Source organism: Thamnophis sirtalis, unplaced genomic scaffold, assembly GCF_051295495.1.
Source record: "Thamnophis sirtalis isolate CommonGarterSnake01/CBP01778 unplaced genomic scaffold, rThaSir2_p1.2 scaffold_13, whole genome shotgun sequence".
Classification (NCBI taxonomy): Eukaryota; Metazoa; Chordata; class Lepidosauria; order Squamata; family Natricidae; genus Thamnophis; species Thamnophis sirtalis.
The window spans coordinates 20,653,850-20,672,302 of record NW_028261393.1 but is presented as its reverse complement, the minus strand read 5'-3'; the positions used below and the strand labels follow the sequence as shown (position 1 = coordinate 20,672,302).

The following is an 18,453-nucleotide window of genomic DNA, read 5'->3' as shown; positions in this document are numbered from 1 at the left end:
AGGACCGGCCCGCAGTGCTTCTGCTAGCAAAAATGGGTTCCAAGCTCCATATTCACTGGCAGAGGGTTGCAGGAGGCCATCACAGCTGAAAACGGAGTTTGGGAGCCTGTTTTCACAGGAGTGTTGAGCTGGTCATACCCATCCCGGCCACGGCCATGCCCTAGCCCTTCAAGGTCAAATACAACCCTGATGTGGCCCTCAATGAAATTGAGTTTGACACCCCTTGATTAGACAATAGAGATTCAACCTGGAACATCATCCTGATCTGCAGGCCATGTTTATTTTTCATTGTTTTTCCTCCTTTGCTAGGTTCCAAAAGAAAAGCGAATCCTTCCATCTGGAACACAAGGGCGCAGTGAAGTTGGGAAGAGGTAAGAAAACATCTCTGCCCCTTTTTGTAAACTCCTTTAAAGGGGGGAGGGGAAATCCCTTTTTTTCCTAGCAGATGAGGACTTCATAAATCCACGCTACAAAACATCTGTTTCTTTAGTTCAAAAACATAATTGAAAGGTGTGTCAGTAGGTGAAGACAATGGGAGGGCTGGACTCCACATTGTCTTGTTAGGTTACAAGTTATGACAGATTTGGGGGCGAACAAAACAGACCTGAAAAAAACTATTCACATGCCTTTGGGGTCTGTGGTTGCCTCCTATACGATGCTCCTGATGCAGCAGAAAGCTGAGGTGGTAGCTTGGCTTCTTCTTACCTTGCTCCCATCTCTGGACTAGCATCAGATAAGAAATGTTGGTTATGCACCCAATAGGTTGTTTTGAAAAACTTTACTAGGCTTCCAGAAGATCAGGGGTGGGATTCAGTTGGTTCGGACTAGTTCGGGCAAAACTGTAGCTCCGACGATCAGCTGAGAGCGAACCGGTTCGCTCTGACGATTAAGTGGACCCATCCGCCTGCCCTTGCACTTTACTTACCTATATCCTCTCAGCTGATTAGTGCGGATTGCCATGCCTCAGCTGTGTTACTCCCCAGGCAGTAACGTTGAAGGTAAATTTTGGTAAAACTGTGCACGCGCACACAAAACACGATCACCGAACCTGTTGTTAAACTGGCAGGATCCCACCATTGCAGAAGATGTATATCTCTCTGGCTTGCCAGATGCTGCTGAATTTGAATGCCCAGCAGTCCTACTCTGCATGCCTAATTGCAAGGGATCTTGGATGCTGTAGTTCAGCAACAGTGATGGGACACCATTTGCTATTCCTAGTAGAGAACAAAACAATTCGATCAAGTTCTGATTATCGTTACCAAATGGAGATACGGTTAGCCCTGGTAAACTCCCACTCTGCAGATTCCTGTATTAAATGTCCTTCTGTTGGTCTTGTGTTACTAAATCCTTTTGCCTAGTCCCCCCTTCTGTGGTGCAGCCAGAACAATCTTGAACTAAATACACTCAAAACCATAGAAATGGTGATGGATTTTAGAAGAAAACCTCCCATATTTCCACCTCTTGCAATACTAGACAATACAGTATCAACAGTAGAGACCTTCAGGTTTCTAGGTTCTATCATATCTCAAAACTTAAAATGGACACCTAACATCAAAAACGTCATCAAAAAAGCACAACAAAGAATCTTTTTTGTGTGCCAACTCAGGAAGCTCAAACTGCCCAAAGAGCTGCTGATTCAGTTCTACAGAGGAATTATTGAGTCTGTCATCTGCACCTCCATAACTGTCTGGTTTGGCTCTGCAACCAAACAAGACAAAAAAAAAAAAAAAGACTTCAATGGATAATTAAAACTGCAGGAAAAACAATTGCTACCAATCTGTCTTCCATGGGGGACCTGTATACTGCACAAGTCAAAAAGAGGGCTGTGAAAATATCTATCCTGGACATAAATTGTTACAACTTCTACCCTCAAAATGCCGCTATAGGGCTCTGCACACCAGAACAATTAGACACAAGAACAAATGATTCCCTCAACACTGTCATTAATTTACCAAGAATGTATTACTATTCTTCTTCTCTTTCTTCCTAGTATCTATCTCTTGTGATTATAACCATGTTGCTTGTATCTTTCAATTTATATTGTTTTATTTGTTTACTAGTACGACTTGATAGCTTATTAGTAAACTTGACTATCACTGAGTGTTGTATTTTTTTATTCTTGATGGATGTGTTTTATTCTCCTTATGTATGCTGAGACCATATGCACCAAAGACAAATTCCTTGGGTATCCAATCACACTTGGCCAATAAAGAATTCTATTCTATTCTTCTCTTTTAGGCATTGTCATGGGATGGAATACGAACCAGAGATTTCTTCCTTCGAAGGTTCTGCTCAGCTCATGAAGCTTCTGGCTGAAAATGTTTCAGTGAACCAAGAATATCTGGACTTGCCCAAGAAGAACGGCTTAGCTTTTGAGGGGCTCTCCTCTCCTCACAAGCCACCAGCTCTGCCTCCAGGTCCCAGCAAATTAGAGAGCAATCCTGAGAATTATATGATTACTTCAGGAGACATGTATGACAATGGCTCGCTTAATTCCCTCTTCGACTCCATCCACGTGGCTCCACCCCAACAGAGATGGCAGCCAGATAGCACCTTCAAAGAGGACCCTGAGGAGGTCAGCATTTATGCAAAATCTTCTTTGATGTTATCTATCAATGGTGGTCTGCAGGGGTATAACAGTGAGATCCATAAGTCAGGCTTCTCCAACCACGTGGCATCTAATTGTACTGGAGCACAATTCTCAACATCTCCAACCATCACAGCTGTGGTGATGCAAATTATAATCCAGCACATCTGGAAGACGCCAGGTTTGGGAAAGTTGCGGAAACTATATATTAATAGATGGCTTTAAAAAAAATTCAGCTTGTTTTGAAATCCAGAATGTTTGGTGAATCCGAGGGAGGGCCACCTCACCTTGGTCAGCCACCTGGCTTGGAGCCAAGCTGTGTGGCTCTGCCCACTTCTGTGCAGGATGTGACATGCATGGTATAAATGGGAGCAGCACAGATTGTGGTAATTAGGCGTGCGAAGGAGTGTCCCTTTCATACAAAGTCAGCTGTCACAAAGATTCGGCAGGATGGAGTAGAGTTTGCCGGGTGGGGGTGATGTCAGCTGTTCCTTAAATAGACTTCTTCCCTATAGTTATCCATATTGTTCAATGGCTACAGCTTATTTCCAAATCACTCTTTCCCATTAGTGTTTGCCAGTGTGAAAGAGTTGAGAAACAGGAAATTATAGAGGCTTGCTCCACCTTTAGCAATTACTGACTTAGAATCCTGGTTGGGTTTGTTTCCTTTCATCCTGGGTCAAGAATGGACAACCTTTATGGACGTTATGGGACGTGAAATAAAACAGAATGGAACTCTCAAAGGAGATACTTGTAAACCATAGTTAATGGCTTAATGTTCTGCATGAGATTTCTCTTGCCTTGCTTGCTCTTCTCTTCATCCCCATCCAGCTTGTCCTGGACCTAAAGAAAGCTGGGTAGATTTCAGGATACAAAACAATCCACATCAAGCTCTTTTTGGTGTTCTTCCGTTTGAGACAACACCTTTCTGGGACCAAGTTTAATTAAAAAATATATCTTAGCAACATCTTAGCAAATGTAGCTGGGAACCGAAGGAAGCTTCCTGGAGATCAAAGGAAGATCTCCCACTTCAAACATTAACATGACTATCCCAACCTGGTTCTCCAGTTGTATTGGACAGCAGCTCCCAGAAATCTCCTTTTTGGGGTCTGGTTGCTGATGGAACTTCTATTCCAATACCTTTAGACTATGTAAGACAGGGGAAAGCTGCAGGGGGGAAGATATCTAGGGAGAAATAGTGACTGTTTTCATGGTTGCGCAACGACTTCCCATCAGGGGTGGGCTTCAAAACTTTTACCAATGGGTTTTCTGCCTGGTTTCTGGGTGGGTGTGGCCATGGTAAGCGTGCCCATGGCCTCCTGCACCATGGTGGGCTTTCCTTGAACCTCCAGGAGGGAGAAAATAGCCTCTCCAAGCTCTGGAGGCCCTCTGGAGGCCTTCCCGAACTTCCGATAGGCCTGTTTTTCACCTCCCTGAGCCTCTGCATGCGCCCTGAAAACAGATTGCGTGGGGACTCCGGGGAGGGGTGGGCAGGGCCAACCAGGAGTGGGATTTGGGGGTTCTCCAAACTGCACAGAATCTTAGCTAGAGGTTCTCCTGAACCCCTGCGAGCCCCCAGCGGCCCACCCCCTCTTCCCATCTAAACCCAGGATGTTTTCGTATTTGTTCCAAGTTCATAAGCAGGTTGCTAGTTGGGATGCACTTTGGATTAAAATGGGTTTGGTAAGTCTTTTTCTGGCAAAAAAATGTATTTCTTCCACATGTAATGCAGAGTTTTTCAACCGTGGCAACTTCAAGAGGCGTGAACTTCAACTCCAAGAATTTCACAGGCAGCATAGCTGGCTGGAGAATTCTGGGAGTTGAAGTCTACCCCTCTTCAAGTTGCCAAGCTCGACCAACACTGATCTTACCCATAGCCACTTTTGGGAGGCAAAAATTCTGTATTTGGTGTATAAGATGCACCCAGATTTTCAGCCTCTTTTTTGAGGGAAAAAGGTGTGTCTTATACTCCGAAAAATACAGTAGTCATGCTGGTTGAGGAATTCTGGGAGTTGAAGTCCACAAGTGTTACAGTTGCCAAAGGGAGGCTTCAAAATACATACATAATACATAAAAGAAGAGACAGACATCACGATCTCCGAAACTTAAAATATATTATCCAATTAGCTTTTGTTAGCCTTTTTTTTTTTTCCATTTTTTTTTTTTTTTAGCCTCTGGTAACATTGTCAGCGTGTCTCTTCAATGGTAGTTTTTACACTCCAACAATGTTAGCAGTGGCTAATGAAAGCTAAATGGATAATATATTTTAAGTTCTGTCTCTTCTTTTATAGCTACACCTGGAACTTGTATTTTTAAGATAGTTTGCAATACCTAATATATACAAACAAACAAACAAAGTAAACTCAAATCAAATCACACCAAACTGTTCTGGTTTTGTTCTCTGCAGTCCTTGATCTTCAATGATATTTTGAAGGCAGAAGCTCCGTGTTCAGAAGGTTATTCCATCAGTGATGGCAAGACGTAAGTGTGAAGATTTTCTCCTGGACTATTTAATCTTCAATAGAGAAAAAAATATGCTATCTTTTTTTTAAAAAAAACCAAGAACTTCCTACACTGCTGCACTGGGTTATACCTCTTTCCTATAAGTTGGGCTAACTTGAGAACAGTTGGAGATTTTCACACAAAAAGTTTCTCCTGAATCCATGAACCTACAATGATAGCTCCATTCAGCAATGGAGCTCATTTATTTTCAGCTCAGCTGTTGGGTATCCAACATTTATCCAACCCAGTTTTCCAATTGAAATCCTGGAGCTTTGTAGAGATTAGGGATGAGTTGGACTCCAGTGACAGAAACATTGGGCTGCCCCTTCTCCTTGGACTTTTGTTATCAAAACACTACAATTTCAAAATTTGCAGTTACATAGCAAACAGAGAGACAACAGGCACAGAGTCACTTGTGGCAATTCTCCAATATGCGCCAAAGCACCTGATAACAGAACAAGAAGCAATGGATGGATGCTAATCAAAGAGAGAACCAACCTAGGAGAAATTTTCCTGATGGTTAGAACAATTAATCAGTGGAACATCTTTGCCTCCAGAGATTCTGCGTGCTCTATCACTGGAAATTTTCAAGAAGAGACTGGACAGCCATCTATCTGAAATGATATAGGGTTTTCTGCTTCAGCAGGGGGTTCGCTAGAAGACCTCTAAGGCCCCTTCCAACTCTGCTGTTCTGTTATTCAACTGCAGTTGTTTTTTTTGAACATCATTAAACACATCAGGCTAGCATTGAAGATGGATGAGTTGTTGATTGATGCTATTTTAAACTCTCCCCTATTGATTAGTGGAAAAGGTGTTCTAGTTAGTACATGAACTGGGATCTGTCCAGCTTTGTAGTCTTGTTATGTTGGCGTAACTATAACATTGAAGAAAACCATGTTGGCTCTGAAATGATTCCTTTTGTGTTTTGCCAAGTAAAATCTCTTTCTCTTTCTTCAATATTTCCATTCCAGTGACTTTGAATACACCTTGGGATCTCCCAAAGCTATTCATATCAAGGCAGGTGACTCACCTATGGCGTACCTCAACAAAGGACAGTTCTACCCGGTGACTCTGAGGACAGTTGGAGATGCCAAATGTTTACACTTGTCCTCAAACAAAGTGAAGGTAAGGGACATGAAGCCAAGGATCTACCAAAAACATAACCTCTGTGAGGTTCGTTTTCAGAACTACTCCAGCCACTGTTGTTGTTAGTTGCAAAGTCGTGTCCAACTCATCATGACCCCATGTACAACGTTCCTCCAAGACTTCTTGTCCTCTACCATCCTTTGGAGTCCATTTAAGCTCACGCCGACTGCTTCAATAACTCCATCCATCCACCTCATTCTCTGTCGTCCCATTTTTCTTTTGCCCTCAATTGTCACAAGCATTAGGCTCTTCTCCTGGGAGTCCTTCCTTCTCATTAGGTGGCCAAAGTATTTGAGTTTCATCTTTGGGATCTGGCCTTCTAAAGAGCAGTCAAGGTTGATCTCCTCTAGGACTGACCGATTTGATTGCCTTGCAGTCAAGGGACTCGCAGGAGTCTTCTCCAGCACCAGAGTTCAAAGGCCTCCATTCTTTGGCCCTCAGCCTTTCTTATGGTCCAACTTTCATAGTCATCCATGCAACTGGGAAAACCATAGCCTTGACTATACGCACTTGTGTTGGCAGGGTGATGTCTCTGCTTTTTAGTATGCTGTCTAGATTTGCCATAGCTTTCTTCCCCAGGAGCAAGTGCCTTTTAATTTCTTGGCTACAGTCCCCATCTGCGGTGATCTTGGAGCCCAGGAAAATAAAATCTGACACTACCTCCATTCCAGCTAATAGCCATGGAGAATTCTAAAGTCATTATCAATCCTGAAATGTTACTCCAAAGTTGATTTTGTTTTTGCAAATGGATGCATAAATAAGCATTTTGTAGATGTTAACAGAGTATATGTGGGCTTCCTTCCCTTTTCCAGAGTGTGGTGATGGTAGTTTTCGACAATGAGAAGATTCCAATGGAACAGCTCAAATTCTGGAAACACTGGCATTCGCGCCAACCGACAGCGAAACAGAGAGTCATCGATGTTGGTATGGAGTGTAACTACTTCAGCGTTTCTTGTCCAAGACAACATCAAAAATGGATAGGAGGGCTTTCTCCCAAACAACTAATCTGATGTCTATGGAGATTCTCAGTCATCCAGGTCATGGTTGTCCCAAAGGTGCTTTTTCAAAAGGCAAATGATCTTTGTTTTTCCTTGAAGACATTTTGCTTCTCCTCCAAGAAGCTTCTTCAGTCTGGAAAAAAGCACCTTTGGGACAACTAATCTGGTAGACTTTATGTGAGCTGCTTCAGGTCCATGGGGCTGGGGCCATTCCCCACTATGATGGAGGCACTTCTACTAATTTGTATTGCCCATCTCCATGATCTTCTCCTCCTCCAGCTGTTTATGGAGATGGTGGCGAGGGCCAAGAATGTCATTCATCATCTGGGATAGACTATGGCCATCCTTGTGACATCCTTGTTCAGAGTAGCTATTAAGATGGGTGGAAGGTAGAACTATCCTAGATCTTAGCCACTAAATCCAGAAGAAAGTTTAGGAGTAATTCTGAGGAGTAAATATGGAGTTATCACATCTTTTTAAGTTAGCGATAGTTAAGTAACTGCACCTGATCAAGTCAAGAAATAAAAGAAATGTTTTTTTTTAATCTCTTTTAGCTGACTGTAAAGAGAATTTCAATACTGTGCAGCATATTGAAGAGGTAGCTTACAATGCCTTATCCTTTGTCTGGAATATCGCTGAAGAAGCAAAGGTAGGCTTGAGACACCAACAAGAGTACCATTTTTGAAAACTGGCTCTTAATTAATTCAATAAGGAAAAATTTGGTTTAGCAAATTATTTAAAGTAGAAAAATATCTAGAAGAAATTCACATGAGTGGAGTGGTATGGTGTGTTGTGGTGGGCCCAAGAGTTGTGTGTTAATGCCCTGGACCATCCTCCATCCTCCAGCACATTCCTGTCTCCCTGGCTTCCCTCGTTAAATTCCATTAAATAGTTGCAAGAGAAGTCAACACTCTTCTCATCATTTTTAAGTCATTGTGTTATTGTCACCCTAAAGAGCAAGTCCTGTCTCAAGGAAGCCCTTGAGAAATGGTTGAAGAATTTCTCCCTCTCCTGAAGAAATTTGGAAAAATGGGCCACCTAATTTTTATACCCACAACTTTGGTAGAGATTTGGGAAAACATCACTTTGAAGCAACCCATTTTAAATAATCTTTCTCCTTTGGTGGTTACATTGATATTTTCACTTTCACCTTGGTTAGGAGTGCCTTCTCTGAGCACTTAGTCTAGCCCATTGCAATAACACCAATCCACCCATTGGACACCACCAGAGCTTCAGGTGACCCCCTCTTCCAAGGCTACAATGGAGCTAGATAGAACCATAATGCTTCCCATTCGCTTTTGCAGGTGTTCATTGGTGTGAACTGCCTGAGCACAGACTTCTCCTCTCAAAAAGGTGTGAAGGGTGTCCCACTGAACCTCCAGATTGACACTTATGACTACAGCACTGGGACAAACCGGCTGGTCCACCGAGCTGTCTGCCAGATCAAAATATTTTGTGATAAGGTAAAGTAAGGGGAGCCTTTGGCAAAAGTGTGTGTGTGTGTGTGTGTGTGTGTGTGTGTGTGTGTGTGTGTGTGTGTGTGAGAGAGAGAGAGAGAGAGAGAGAGAGAGAGAGAGAGAGAGAGAGAGAGAGAGAGAGAGAGAGAGAGAGAGAGAGAGAGAGAGCGCTCCCGTTACTTGTCCCAGCTTTTAGCAGTTCGAAAGGATGTAAAAAATGCAAGCAAAAAATAGCAACCCCTTTGGTGGGAAGGTAACAGCGATCCGTGCGCCTTTGGCGTTTAGTCATGCCAACCACATGACCACAGAGAAGTCTTCAGATAGCGCTGGCTCTTCGGCTTTGAAACGGAGTCGGGAGCGACTAGCACATATGTTTGAGGGGAACCTTTACCTTTACATAAAAGAACTTCACAGCCTGAAAGTGCAAGTCTCCTGCTGTCACTTTTACAGCCTGAGAACCTAAGGAGGGAAGGTGCCCTCTTGACTCCCTTGTTCCACCCACTGTGCAATTGTGGGCCATGCTCCCTCTTCTCTGACCATTCCTTTGGCAGTATCTCTCCCGTCTCCCAAGGTCTTTCCCCATACACCATTCATAAAAGAAAATGCTCGTAGATCTACCCTTAGCAGCCATGGATGTGAGAGTGAGATTGTGGCTTCTCTCCTCTTCCAGGGAGCAGAGAGGAAAATGCGGGATGATGAACGCAAACAGTTCAGGAGGAAAGGAAAATGCCTGGATGCGAATAATAATGGTGAGTAGACGTGGAGTAGCAGCTCCTTCAAACTTTTTGGAAAAGGGCCTTCGTGGATTGGTACCAGGCCATGCAGGGATAGCGGATATCAGAGGCGACCGTAAGGTATGGTCAAAAGAAGTCAATAGGGCAGCCACAGCAGTCAATCAAACTCTGCTCTTTATGTGTCTGTTCCTTATAAAAAAAATACCCTCAGAGCTTCAATTGTTCCATTGTGACCGCCATCTTGATGTTTTTAACCACATTTTGCAGTTCACTGCCCTAATTCAGTGATGGCGAACCTTTTATCCACTGGGTGCCCAAATTGCGCACACGGACAGGCCCAAACTGAAAGGCAAGGTGTGCGCGTGTGCAAATACACCCATGCACAGATAGGCACATGTGCATGCGCAGACATGTGCAGCAGAGACCTGAAGACCAGCTGGCCGGCGGGAGGCAGGGCATCCCAACACCGGCAGCATGGCAAGAGCTAATAAGATCTTTTTCTTTCGTGAGCTCCTGTTCCATTGTTTGCTGGGAAACAGACGCTCACCAAAAAAGCCACAGAGATCTGACCTGGAGCGACAGCACACGTACCTGCAGAGAGGGCTCTGCGTGCCACCTCTGGCCATAGGTTCCATAGGTTCACCATCACAGCTCTAGTTTCTAGGAAATTAAATTCCTGACGCTTCATGTTTTTGAGCTGCTTTCCATCTTTGCACAACTCCAGAATCAGAGATGGAGCTGATCACGGGGGTTAGGGTTAGGGTTATGGACCTTTGAGGTCTCACCCTGCCATCTCTTTCAGCAACTGAGGCAGCTCAGGGGACAATGTACCGCATGAAAGGCCAACTTTCTCTATGAAAAGTGAAGTTCCGTAGCAGTTCTCCATGGGTGGGAACGTCTGCCTCGCCCTGCCTCGGTAGTTCCCACGGTCCGGCAACCCACCCTTTCTTCCCTCCCTTTAGAGCAGCGTCCCCCAACCTCTCTGGGTTGGTGGCCCTGATCAGGGAGGGGGAAAGAGGGGATGGTTGTGGGAGGGGCAGGCACATATGCCATTGCTCGCACAAGTGGGGCCATGAGGGCCCGGGACACTCATGTAAGTGAGCCACGAGTGCCTGCAATGTTCGTGCAAGTGAACCCCCAAGTGCTCACAATGCTCACATGAGTGGGGCTGTGCACTCCAGCCATCCTCGTGGCTCAGTTGTGAATAGGCCGTGGACCGGTAGTGGGCCACTGCCCATAGTTTGGGGACCCCTGCTTTAGAGGCTGAGATACGATTGTCAGATTGAGAAACCCTCATTTCATGGGTCTTTTAAAAACAACAAGGTGGCTTGGTGGCTTTTCAACTCTCCACTGTAGCAACTGTTCAGATGGGGGCTTTGATTGAGTTACATACAGGTGGCCCTCAACTTACAACATTGAATAGGACCAGAATTTCTATTGGTAAGCCAAGCAGTTGTTAAGTGAATCGAGCCTGATCATTTTGTTGTGAAACGGTTGTTAAACGGTGGCTGTTAAGTAAGTCATGTGTGGTCGTTAAGCAAATCTGACTTTCCCCATTGACTTTGCTTGTCGGAAGCCAGCTGAGAAGGTCGCAATTGGCCATCAATTGACCCAGGATGCAGCAACCGTTTTAAATCCATGTTGCAGTCCAGCACCTGATTTTCTTTTTTAATCCCATGACTTTGGAGATGCTGCAATGGTTAGAAGTGTAGCGACTGGTTCTAACCCCAGTAGGCCAACCATGGTTAAATCCAAGAAAATAAATATTGTAGAAGAAAACAGAACATTTAATTCAACTACATATTCTAGTTTGTGGCTGCTCAGGAAATAGTCAGTCACGGGAAGGGTTTTGTGGCTCCCGGTGTTTTCTTTCCTGTGGGAAAATGGCTCTTTGAGTGTTTAAGGTTGCCGACCCTGAGCTAGACTGATCTGGTGCCCTCTAGACAAATCAATGCAATTCTAGTAACCTCCAGCTGCCCAAGACTCTGGCCATCGGCTGCTGGACTGCTGGACAGTTTGCACATTCACCTAGAATCCAGGCCAGGCCAAGTTAGCCCAGCCCCAACTGGATTTAAAGTCCTATTTTAAAACCCTTTCTCTTTGCTTATTCTATTTTATTTATTTACCTAGGAGATCTAGTAGACCCCATAGGTTAACATAGGCCCTCTGGGAAGCTTACAAAACAAATCCATATTCAAAACATAATAAGTAAGATGTCAAATAAAACAGCCATAAAAACTACAAAAGGGAGAAAAGCAAACGGGCGGTCACCGAGATTTTTTTTTTTAAAAAAAAAGCAGCTGGAACCAGTTTCGAGAGCTTGTGATTGCTCCGACACCTCAAGGAAGCCTGGGCACATTCTGCCTAGGGCCTTCAAGATAGCCAAGAAAGAGCCAGGGGAAAATCCCCGGAGTAAGAGCTTTGTTGTATGGATGCCACAGCCTGGAGGCTTGTCATTCCAGTAACCACCAGTCAGGTTTCCAAAAATGGGGAGGCTATAAAGAACCTGTAAGAACCTTTGAGTTGACCATGAGGGTCATATAGGAGAAGGTGGTCTTTAGAGATCTCTTTTGGACCATCAACGTGACCTCCATCTTCTGTTCCTTTCTCTAGTCCTTAGAGATTTATTTGGAATACCAACATCACCTCCACCTTCTGCTCTCTTCTCTTCTCTGCTCTTCTTTTCTTTGTTCACCTTTCTGGGTTTGTGGTTGACAAACGCATCTTCTTGGTTTTGATCTCAGTTTAGTAATGAATTCTTGAAGATCTCTTGAAATGATTGTTGCCAGAAAATTGAGTTACAAGGTTTCTTGCCTTTCATGAGACAATCTGCAAGCACAACTTTACCAATCTTAAATGGGGTTGAGTATATTACAAACAAACTTTGGATTCTCCAAGATGCCATCTATGAAATAGCAATAGCACTTAGACTTATATACCGCTCCATAGTGCCTTTTACAGCATATTGCCACCAACCATTTGGGTCCTCATTTTACCCATCTCGGACAGATGGAAGGCTGAGTCAACCTTGAGCCGGTCAGGATCGAATTCCTGGCAGTGGGCAGCATTAACCTGAAATACTGCCTTCTAACCACTGCACCACTGTGGCTGTTAGAATAGTCTCAGAAGGCTTTCAAATGGATGGTTTTGATGTGTTAAGACACTGCTGTATTAGATTAAAGACTATTTGTTTACGGGCTTGTTAAAGTAGCTTTTCATTTATATCTGCTTCTTAGATGAATTCATTTATCTTCGTACCAAAAACTATACACCACATATTTCACAGGACTCTTGATGGTTTACACCAGTGGTCTCCAACCTTGGCAACTTTAAGACTGGTGGACGTAACTCCCAAAGCTGACTGAGGAATTCTGGGAGTTGAAGTCCACAAGTCTTAAAGTTGCCAAGGTAGGAGACCCCTCGTTTACACCACCACAAAGGAAAATGCCAATGTATAAACAATCACAGAGAACAATTACTGTATATACTCGAGTATAAGCCTAGTTTTTCAGCCCACTTTTTGGGCTGAAAAAAGCCGCCTCGGCTTATACTCGAGTCAGTGAAAAATTTGCCCGAAATGGAGGAGAAAAAGGGGCGGGGCCATGCCGCTGGGTGACGCTCGTGAATGGCCCAGCGCCCCTGTGAGTTTCCCCTCCCTCTGTGTCAGTTTGCCGCGCAGCGCGCACCGCACCATCCCCCCTCCTCACGTTCTAATGTATGCAGGGCTGTCTTACGATTCCCCTTCCTCCCCCTCCTGCCGCTCTGCAACGATGTCCCACCTCCTCCTTGTTATGGCAAGCAGCCACATAGTGATGTCCCACCTCCTCTGGTACAGTGATCCAATGATAGGAATCACTGTGCCGTGTGTCATAGGAGGCGGGACATCATCATCACAGCGGGACATCAGCATCATGAGATGAGTGAAGTATTTCATTGAATACACCGCTAGTTTACTGTTTTTCTTTGAAATAAATATTCAAAAACATTATTGGTATCTATTTTTATTTTGAAATTTACCGGTAGCTGCTGCATTTCCCACCCTAGGCTTATACTCGAGTCAATAACTTTTCCAGTTTTTTTGTGGTAAAATTAGGTGCCTCGGCTTATATTCGGGTCGGCCTATACTCGAGTATATACGGTATAACCAGAATTACAGGCCTATCTCTAAGGAAAGCCCATCAGCATTAGGGCCCATAGTTTCTGAGATATAAAACATCTTAAGAGCCGTCTTAAAGGCCAGAAGTTTAGGGGCACCAATGTTCTTGGCGCACCCAAGAATGTTTCCATTTAGAAGTAACTCCTGGGTTACCAGCCCCAAGGCGATATTTGCAGGCCTTCTACCGCTTCTTGCTTAATGTTTTTTGGTTCTTGGTTCACGCAGGGAGGGGAGGGGCAGGGAGGAAGAACACGGAGTTACAAGCGGGATCATAAATTTCTATGGTTTTGTAAGATGCCTCGTGGGACTGTGTAGCCCTGCTGAAAAGCAGAGGAGCAGTTAGTATGAACAAACTCTGAAACTGTCCTCCAGCTTTTCATGGAGGAATGGAGAAAGCAGGTGAATTCGTAATGTCCCTTGATGGTCAAGGCATCCCTTTTTATGAGCTTTTCTCAAATAGCCATTCTGCATTCAGTCAGCCTGTGCAGGGGTGAAATCAGCTTACCTTTGCTACCGGTTTGCAAAAGTGAGCGCATGCGCAGAGCATCAAAAACGGGACGTGATGACGTCCAGGTGGGTGGGCAGAGCTTCCTGCCCCCACCGCTACCAGTTCGCCTGAATTGGATAGAACTGGCTGAATTGCACTACTGACCTGTGATTGTGTAATAAAGACAATTTAAAAAACACTAACTGCAACCAAAAAGAATAGGGATAACCACCTAATATACTAGAGAAAAGAGAAACATGCAAACATTTGGTTTCTTATTAAACCGATTTATATGGCCCCCTAACTCATAAATAAATAAGTCTGGGCAATGTTCAACAAAGCTAAAAATTGTGAATAAATATATTTTAAAAGATATAAAAACCACAGTAAAAGAATAATAGAAGGGATGTTAAAAATAACAGAGCCACCTTACTGATATCAAATTCCCATTTCAGTTACTCAGATATTTTAAAATGTTGGTCAATTAATCCTTTGATGGTGAGATTTCACCAGCTGATAGAACAAGTATACAACATAAATAATTCTTTTAATGTTTATTCATTAACTATATGAGTGGGCTGAATTCTGAAAGCAGAGTTAATTTATACATTATTTTTTTAAATAAAATTCCCCTCTTAAGTATGCTTGTTTCAATGTGTATAAATGGATGCTCTCCACATGTATTGGACTACAATACCTATCATCTGTGATCAGGTTGCTCCTCCCAGAAACTTTCCCCACAAACATGATGGCCGATGACAAGGTTTCTGTTAGGCTAGAATAAGGAGCGTGATGAAAAACATAACTTTCTCTTCTATCTTTCAGGTTTGAAAAGCTGTTTAGTTTCAAGCTTTCGCAGCAATGAAATCACTTACCTCAAGCCCCAAAGTGACTTGGACACTCAGCCAGTCTTATTCATCCCAAATGTTCATTTTTCAAACCTCCAAAGATGCACAACGGTAAGATTCCTCTGTTGGCCCTCATGGCTAAGAACCTCCAGGATTCTGTTAAGAAAACATGGACTTTGGAATGGATCCATACTTTTTTTTAAAATTAAAAGTTTTTTATTAGGTAAACATTAAAAACATTGGACATAGTGCAACATTTCTGGCATAAACGTTTCCATATAGTGATTAGATCTTACAACAATTACATTTTATATCCATTACATAAGGTGTGTGGTAGTCAGTCAGATTACCTGTCCGTTGATCCTTTCTTATATGTAATTACTAATCATACAAATACATATCCTATTCCTACCTATTGCACATTCTTAATACCATATTTTCCAATTCTTTCCAATTCTTGTCTGTGTTTTTTTGTCCTGGCCTTTTCCCCTCATTTCTAACCAACGGTACCATTTGTCCCAGATTTTGTGATATTCCATCTCACCCTCGTCTTTGAGCTCTAGAGTGGGAATGGATCCATGCTTTGATATGGTTGAGTTGGAAAGAATCCACCAAGGGTGATCTTCAAGGAGGGAGAGGATCCACATCTAGATGTAGTCAGTGGTTGCCCAGAAGGCAAACTGTAGGATTATCACAAGGGAGCCATTTTAATGGTTAAAATATCAGGGTAGAAGGCCAGGGACACTCTGAGTTCTAGTCCTACTTTAAGAATGAAAATTGACTTTGTCATTTTGGACCAATCACCTGGAGATTGTGAATTCTAATCCCACTTTAGGATTGAAAGTTGACTTGAGTGACTTTGGGTCAAAGCACTCTCTCTCAGCTCAACTCATTTTACACTCATTTTTTTAAAATAGGGAAAATAGGGGGAGGAAGGATTATTCGTTATGTACACTGCCTTGAATTACTTATAAAAAATAATAAAAGCAGCATATAAATGATTAATTCTTAATATATTACAACTCAGCATAAACTAGCACTTCTTTCTCTCTGGGTAAAAAGTTAGTAGACCTTATTGCATATCTGATATGTAGGTTCATTTAATTTTTATATCAGTGGTGACTAAATATGTAGACAATGTACTCATGCAACATGCTTATCCGGGGAAGTCATAAAGCTGTTTGGTTTGGGTGGGTTGGTTGGATGATCCTATTCCATTTGATTAATATGAAGTGGAATGTATCATGCCAACCCAAGCAAAATTGATTATTCATGACCGGGTTAAGCTTATTGTGTGAACATCCAAATATTTGGTCAGCAAAGCAATCATTTGAGCCCCTGCTGCAGAAAGGAACACATTCTGTGGGGATGAAATATGATTTGGGCCCCCTACATAACCTTCCTTAGGGAAAAAAGAGCCGAGGTGGCGCAGTGGGTAGAGTGCAGTACTGCAGGCCACTTCAGCTGACTGCTATCTGCAGTTCAGCGGTTCAAATCTCACCGGCTCAGGGTTGACTCAGCCTTCCATCCTTCCGAGGTGGGTAAAATGAGGACCCAGATTGTGGGGGCGATATGCTGACTCTGTAAACCGCTTAGAGAGGGCTGAAAGCCCTATGAAGCGGTGTATAAGTCTAACTGCTATTGCTATTGCTAAAAGGAGGAGCTGTGGGTGTACGGTGTGTACAAGTGTGTAATTAGTTGAGTATGACTTACATACCAAGAGGAATGTGGACATATATTGAACAACCAACCTCTGATCCAGCAAACTATTTAGTAAATAAAATATTTTGAGTGGAGTTTCCATGTAAACCACCTTTTGAACCCTTGAAGAAAAGGCAGAATCTAATCTAATAAATCTAATAAATAAAGCTGTGCAATGTTGTTGCAAAGGGGAGGAGGGCTTTTAAATGGCTGTTTGTCTTTGTTTAAAACATCTCTCTCCTTCTTTACAGGTATTACCTACTGCTGGAATTCCACATGATTCCCACAGGTATGTAATACATTTCCTTTGGTGATGGAGGCATGGACGGAGTCAACAACCTGAAATGCTTTCAGACTCTGAGACCAAAAATGTGTTTGTTTCCCCATACGTGTTGCCTTTATAGCTCATGGAAACTCAAATATTTAAGTCTTTGATCCAGGCATGGGTTTACATTCAAACCTTCAGTGCTCTGGACCATGAAACTCTTGAGTGCTGCAGATTGGGTTGGATTCAACCAATCCCTGTCTTGGTTCAGCTTCCATGGGGGTGGGGGAGGTGGCGGAAATAGTCAGTGATTTCCATCTGGGAATCTCTAAGGGTCTAGTTTCAAATAAGGGGAGGACAATTTATTTGGGGTATTTTTATGAGTAGGAGAGAGAGCAGTCCATCAACATGTATATCAGCATAACAGCCTCATTCAGATGAAACAAAATGAATTGTCCTTTTTTATTAAGGACAGGGCTATGAAATTGGTCTGTCCATCCATCCATCCACTCACCCATCCATCCACTCACCCATCCATCCACTCACCATCCATCCACTCACCCAGCCAGCCAGCCAGCCAGCCACCTATCCATCCATCCATCCACCCACCCACCCACCCATCCATCCCTCCATCCATCCTCTTTTTGTTCTTGGCAGTTTCTCCTAATCCACCTATAAAGTGGATTAAGCTGAGAAATGTGACTAAATCTACTTGAGGACTGTGAGGGGGTCTTGAATTTGAGTCTTTCAAGTCTATAACTCACTTTTAAACTACTGCACAGTCTAGATTCAGTTATGGACATCTGATCTATTTGGGAAGATCCCTTGTGATTTGTATATTTGGCACAACCACGAGATGTTCTGAGTTCCTTTTTTTCCCTTACTTAGCTTGCCCTTAAAGCGGAGCTGCCCTTCATTCCCCGATGAATTTGATCCCATAGCCGCAAAGCAAGCAAAAGAAGAAGACCCTCAACGAGGTAAGGTGGAAGGGGCAGATGTCTTCTGCATGCCCAGAGGCCTCATGGCCCAAGAAAAAGCAAAAAGTCCACAGATGCAGAAGGATGCATCCTTCTGTTTGTTAACCACAACACTAACATGCCAGAGTGGCAAATTGGCAAATGGACAGTTAACTAAACTTGACTGTCTAGGGTCCTGCCCACCCGTGTCCTTCATTGTCCCATCACAAGTTAAGGAGAGCAATTGGTGGTTTCTTTTCCACTGGAAGGTGGTACTCTGGAAAGTGATACTCTTGGATGCTGTAGCTCAGTGGATAAGACACTGAGCTTGTTGATCAGAAAGGTCAGCAGTTTGGTGGTTCGAATCCCTAGTGCTGCCCGTTACTTGTCCCAGCTTCTGCCAACCCAGCAGTTCAAAAGCATGTAAAAGTGCAATTGGAAAAATAGGAACCACCTTTGGTGGGAAGGGAACAGCGTTCTGTGCACTTTTGGTGTTTAGTCATGACGGCCGCATGACCATGGAGAAGTCTTCGGACAGCGCTGGCTCTTTGGCTTTGAAACGGAGATGAGCACCATTCCCTAGAATCGGGAATGACTAGCACATATGTGCAAGGGG

The 18,453-nt window shown here is 43.5% G+C and overlaps 1 protein-coding gene across 1 annotated transcript in view; it reads left to right on the top strand.

Annotated features, from left to right (window-relative positions):
- The window catches only part of GRHL3 (grainyhead like transcription factor 3), a 59,495-nt gene that overhangs the window by 23,262 nt on the left and 17,780 nt on the right, over positions 1–18,453 (top strand). The window contains exons 3-13 of the mRNA XM_087728350.1: positions 310–371; positions 2,239–2,575; positions 4,995–5,068; positions 6,061–6,214; positions 7,048–7,159; positions 7,788–7,882; positions 8,538–8,696; positions 9,361–9,439; positions 14,893–15,026; positions 16,868–16,905; positions 17,770–17,858. Coding sequence (XP_087584476.1) covers positions 310–371; positions 2,239–2,575; positions 4,995–5,068; positions 6,061–6,214; positions 7,048–7,159; positions 7,788–7,882; positions 8,538–8,696; positions 9,361–9,439; positions 14,893–15,026; positions 16,868–16,905; positions 17,770–17,858 — 1,333 coding nt within the window. The remainder of the gene's footprint in view (positions 1–309; positions 372–2,238; positions 2,576–4,994; positions 5,069–6,060; positions 6,215–7,047; positions 7,160–7,787; positions 7,883–8,537; positions 8,697–9,360; positions 9,440–14,892; positions 15,027–16,867; positions 16,906–17,769; positions 17,859–18,453) is intronic.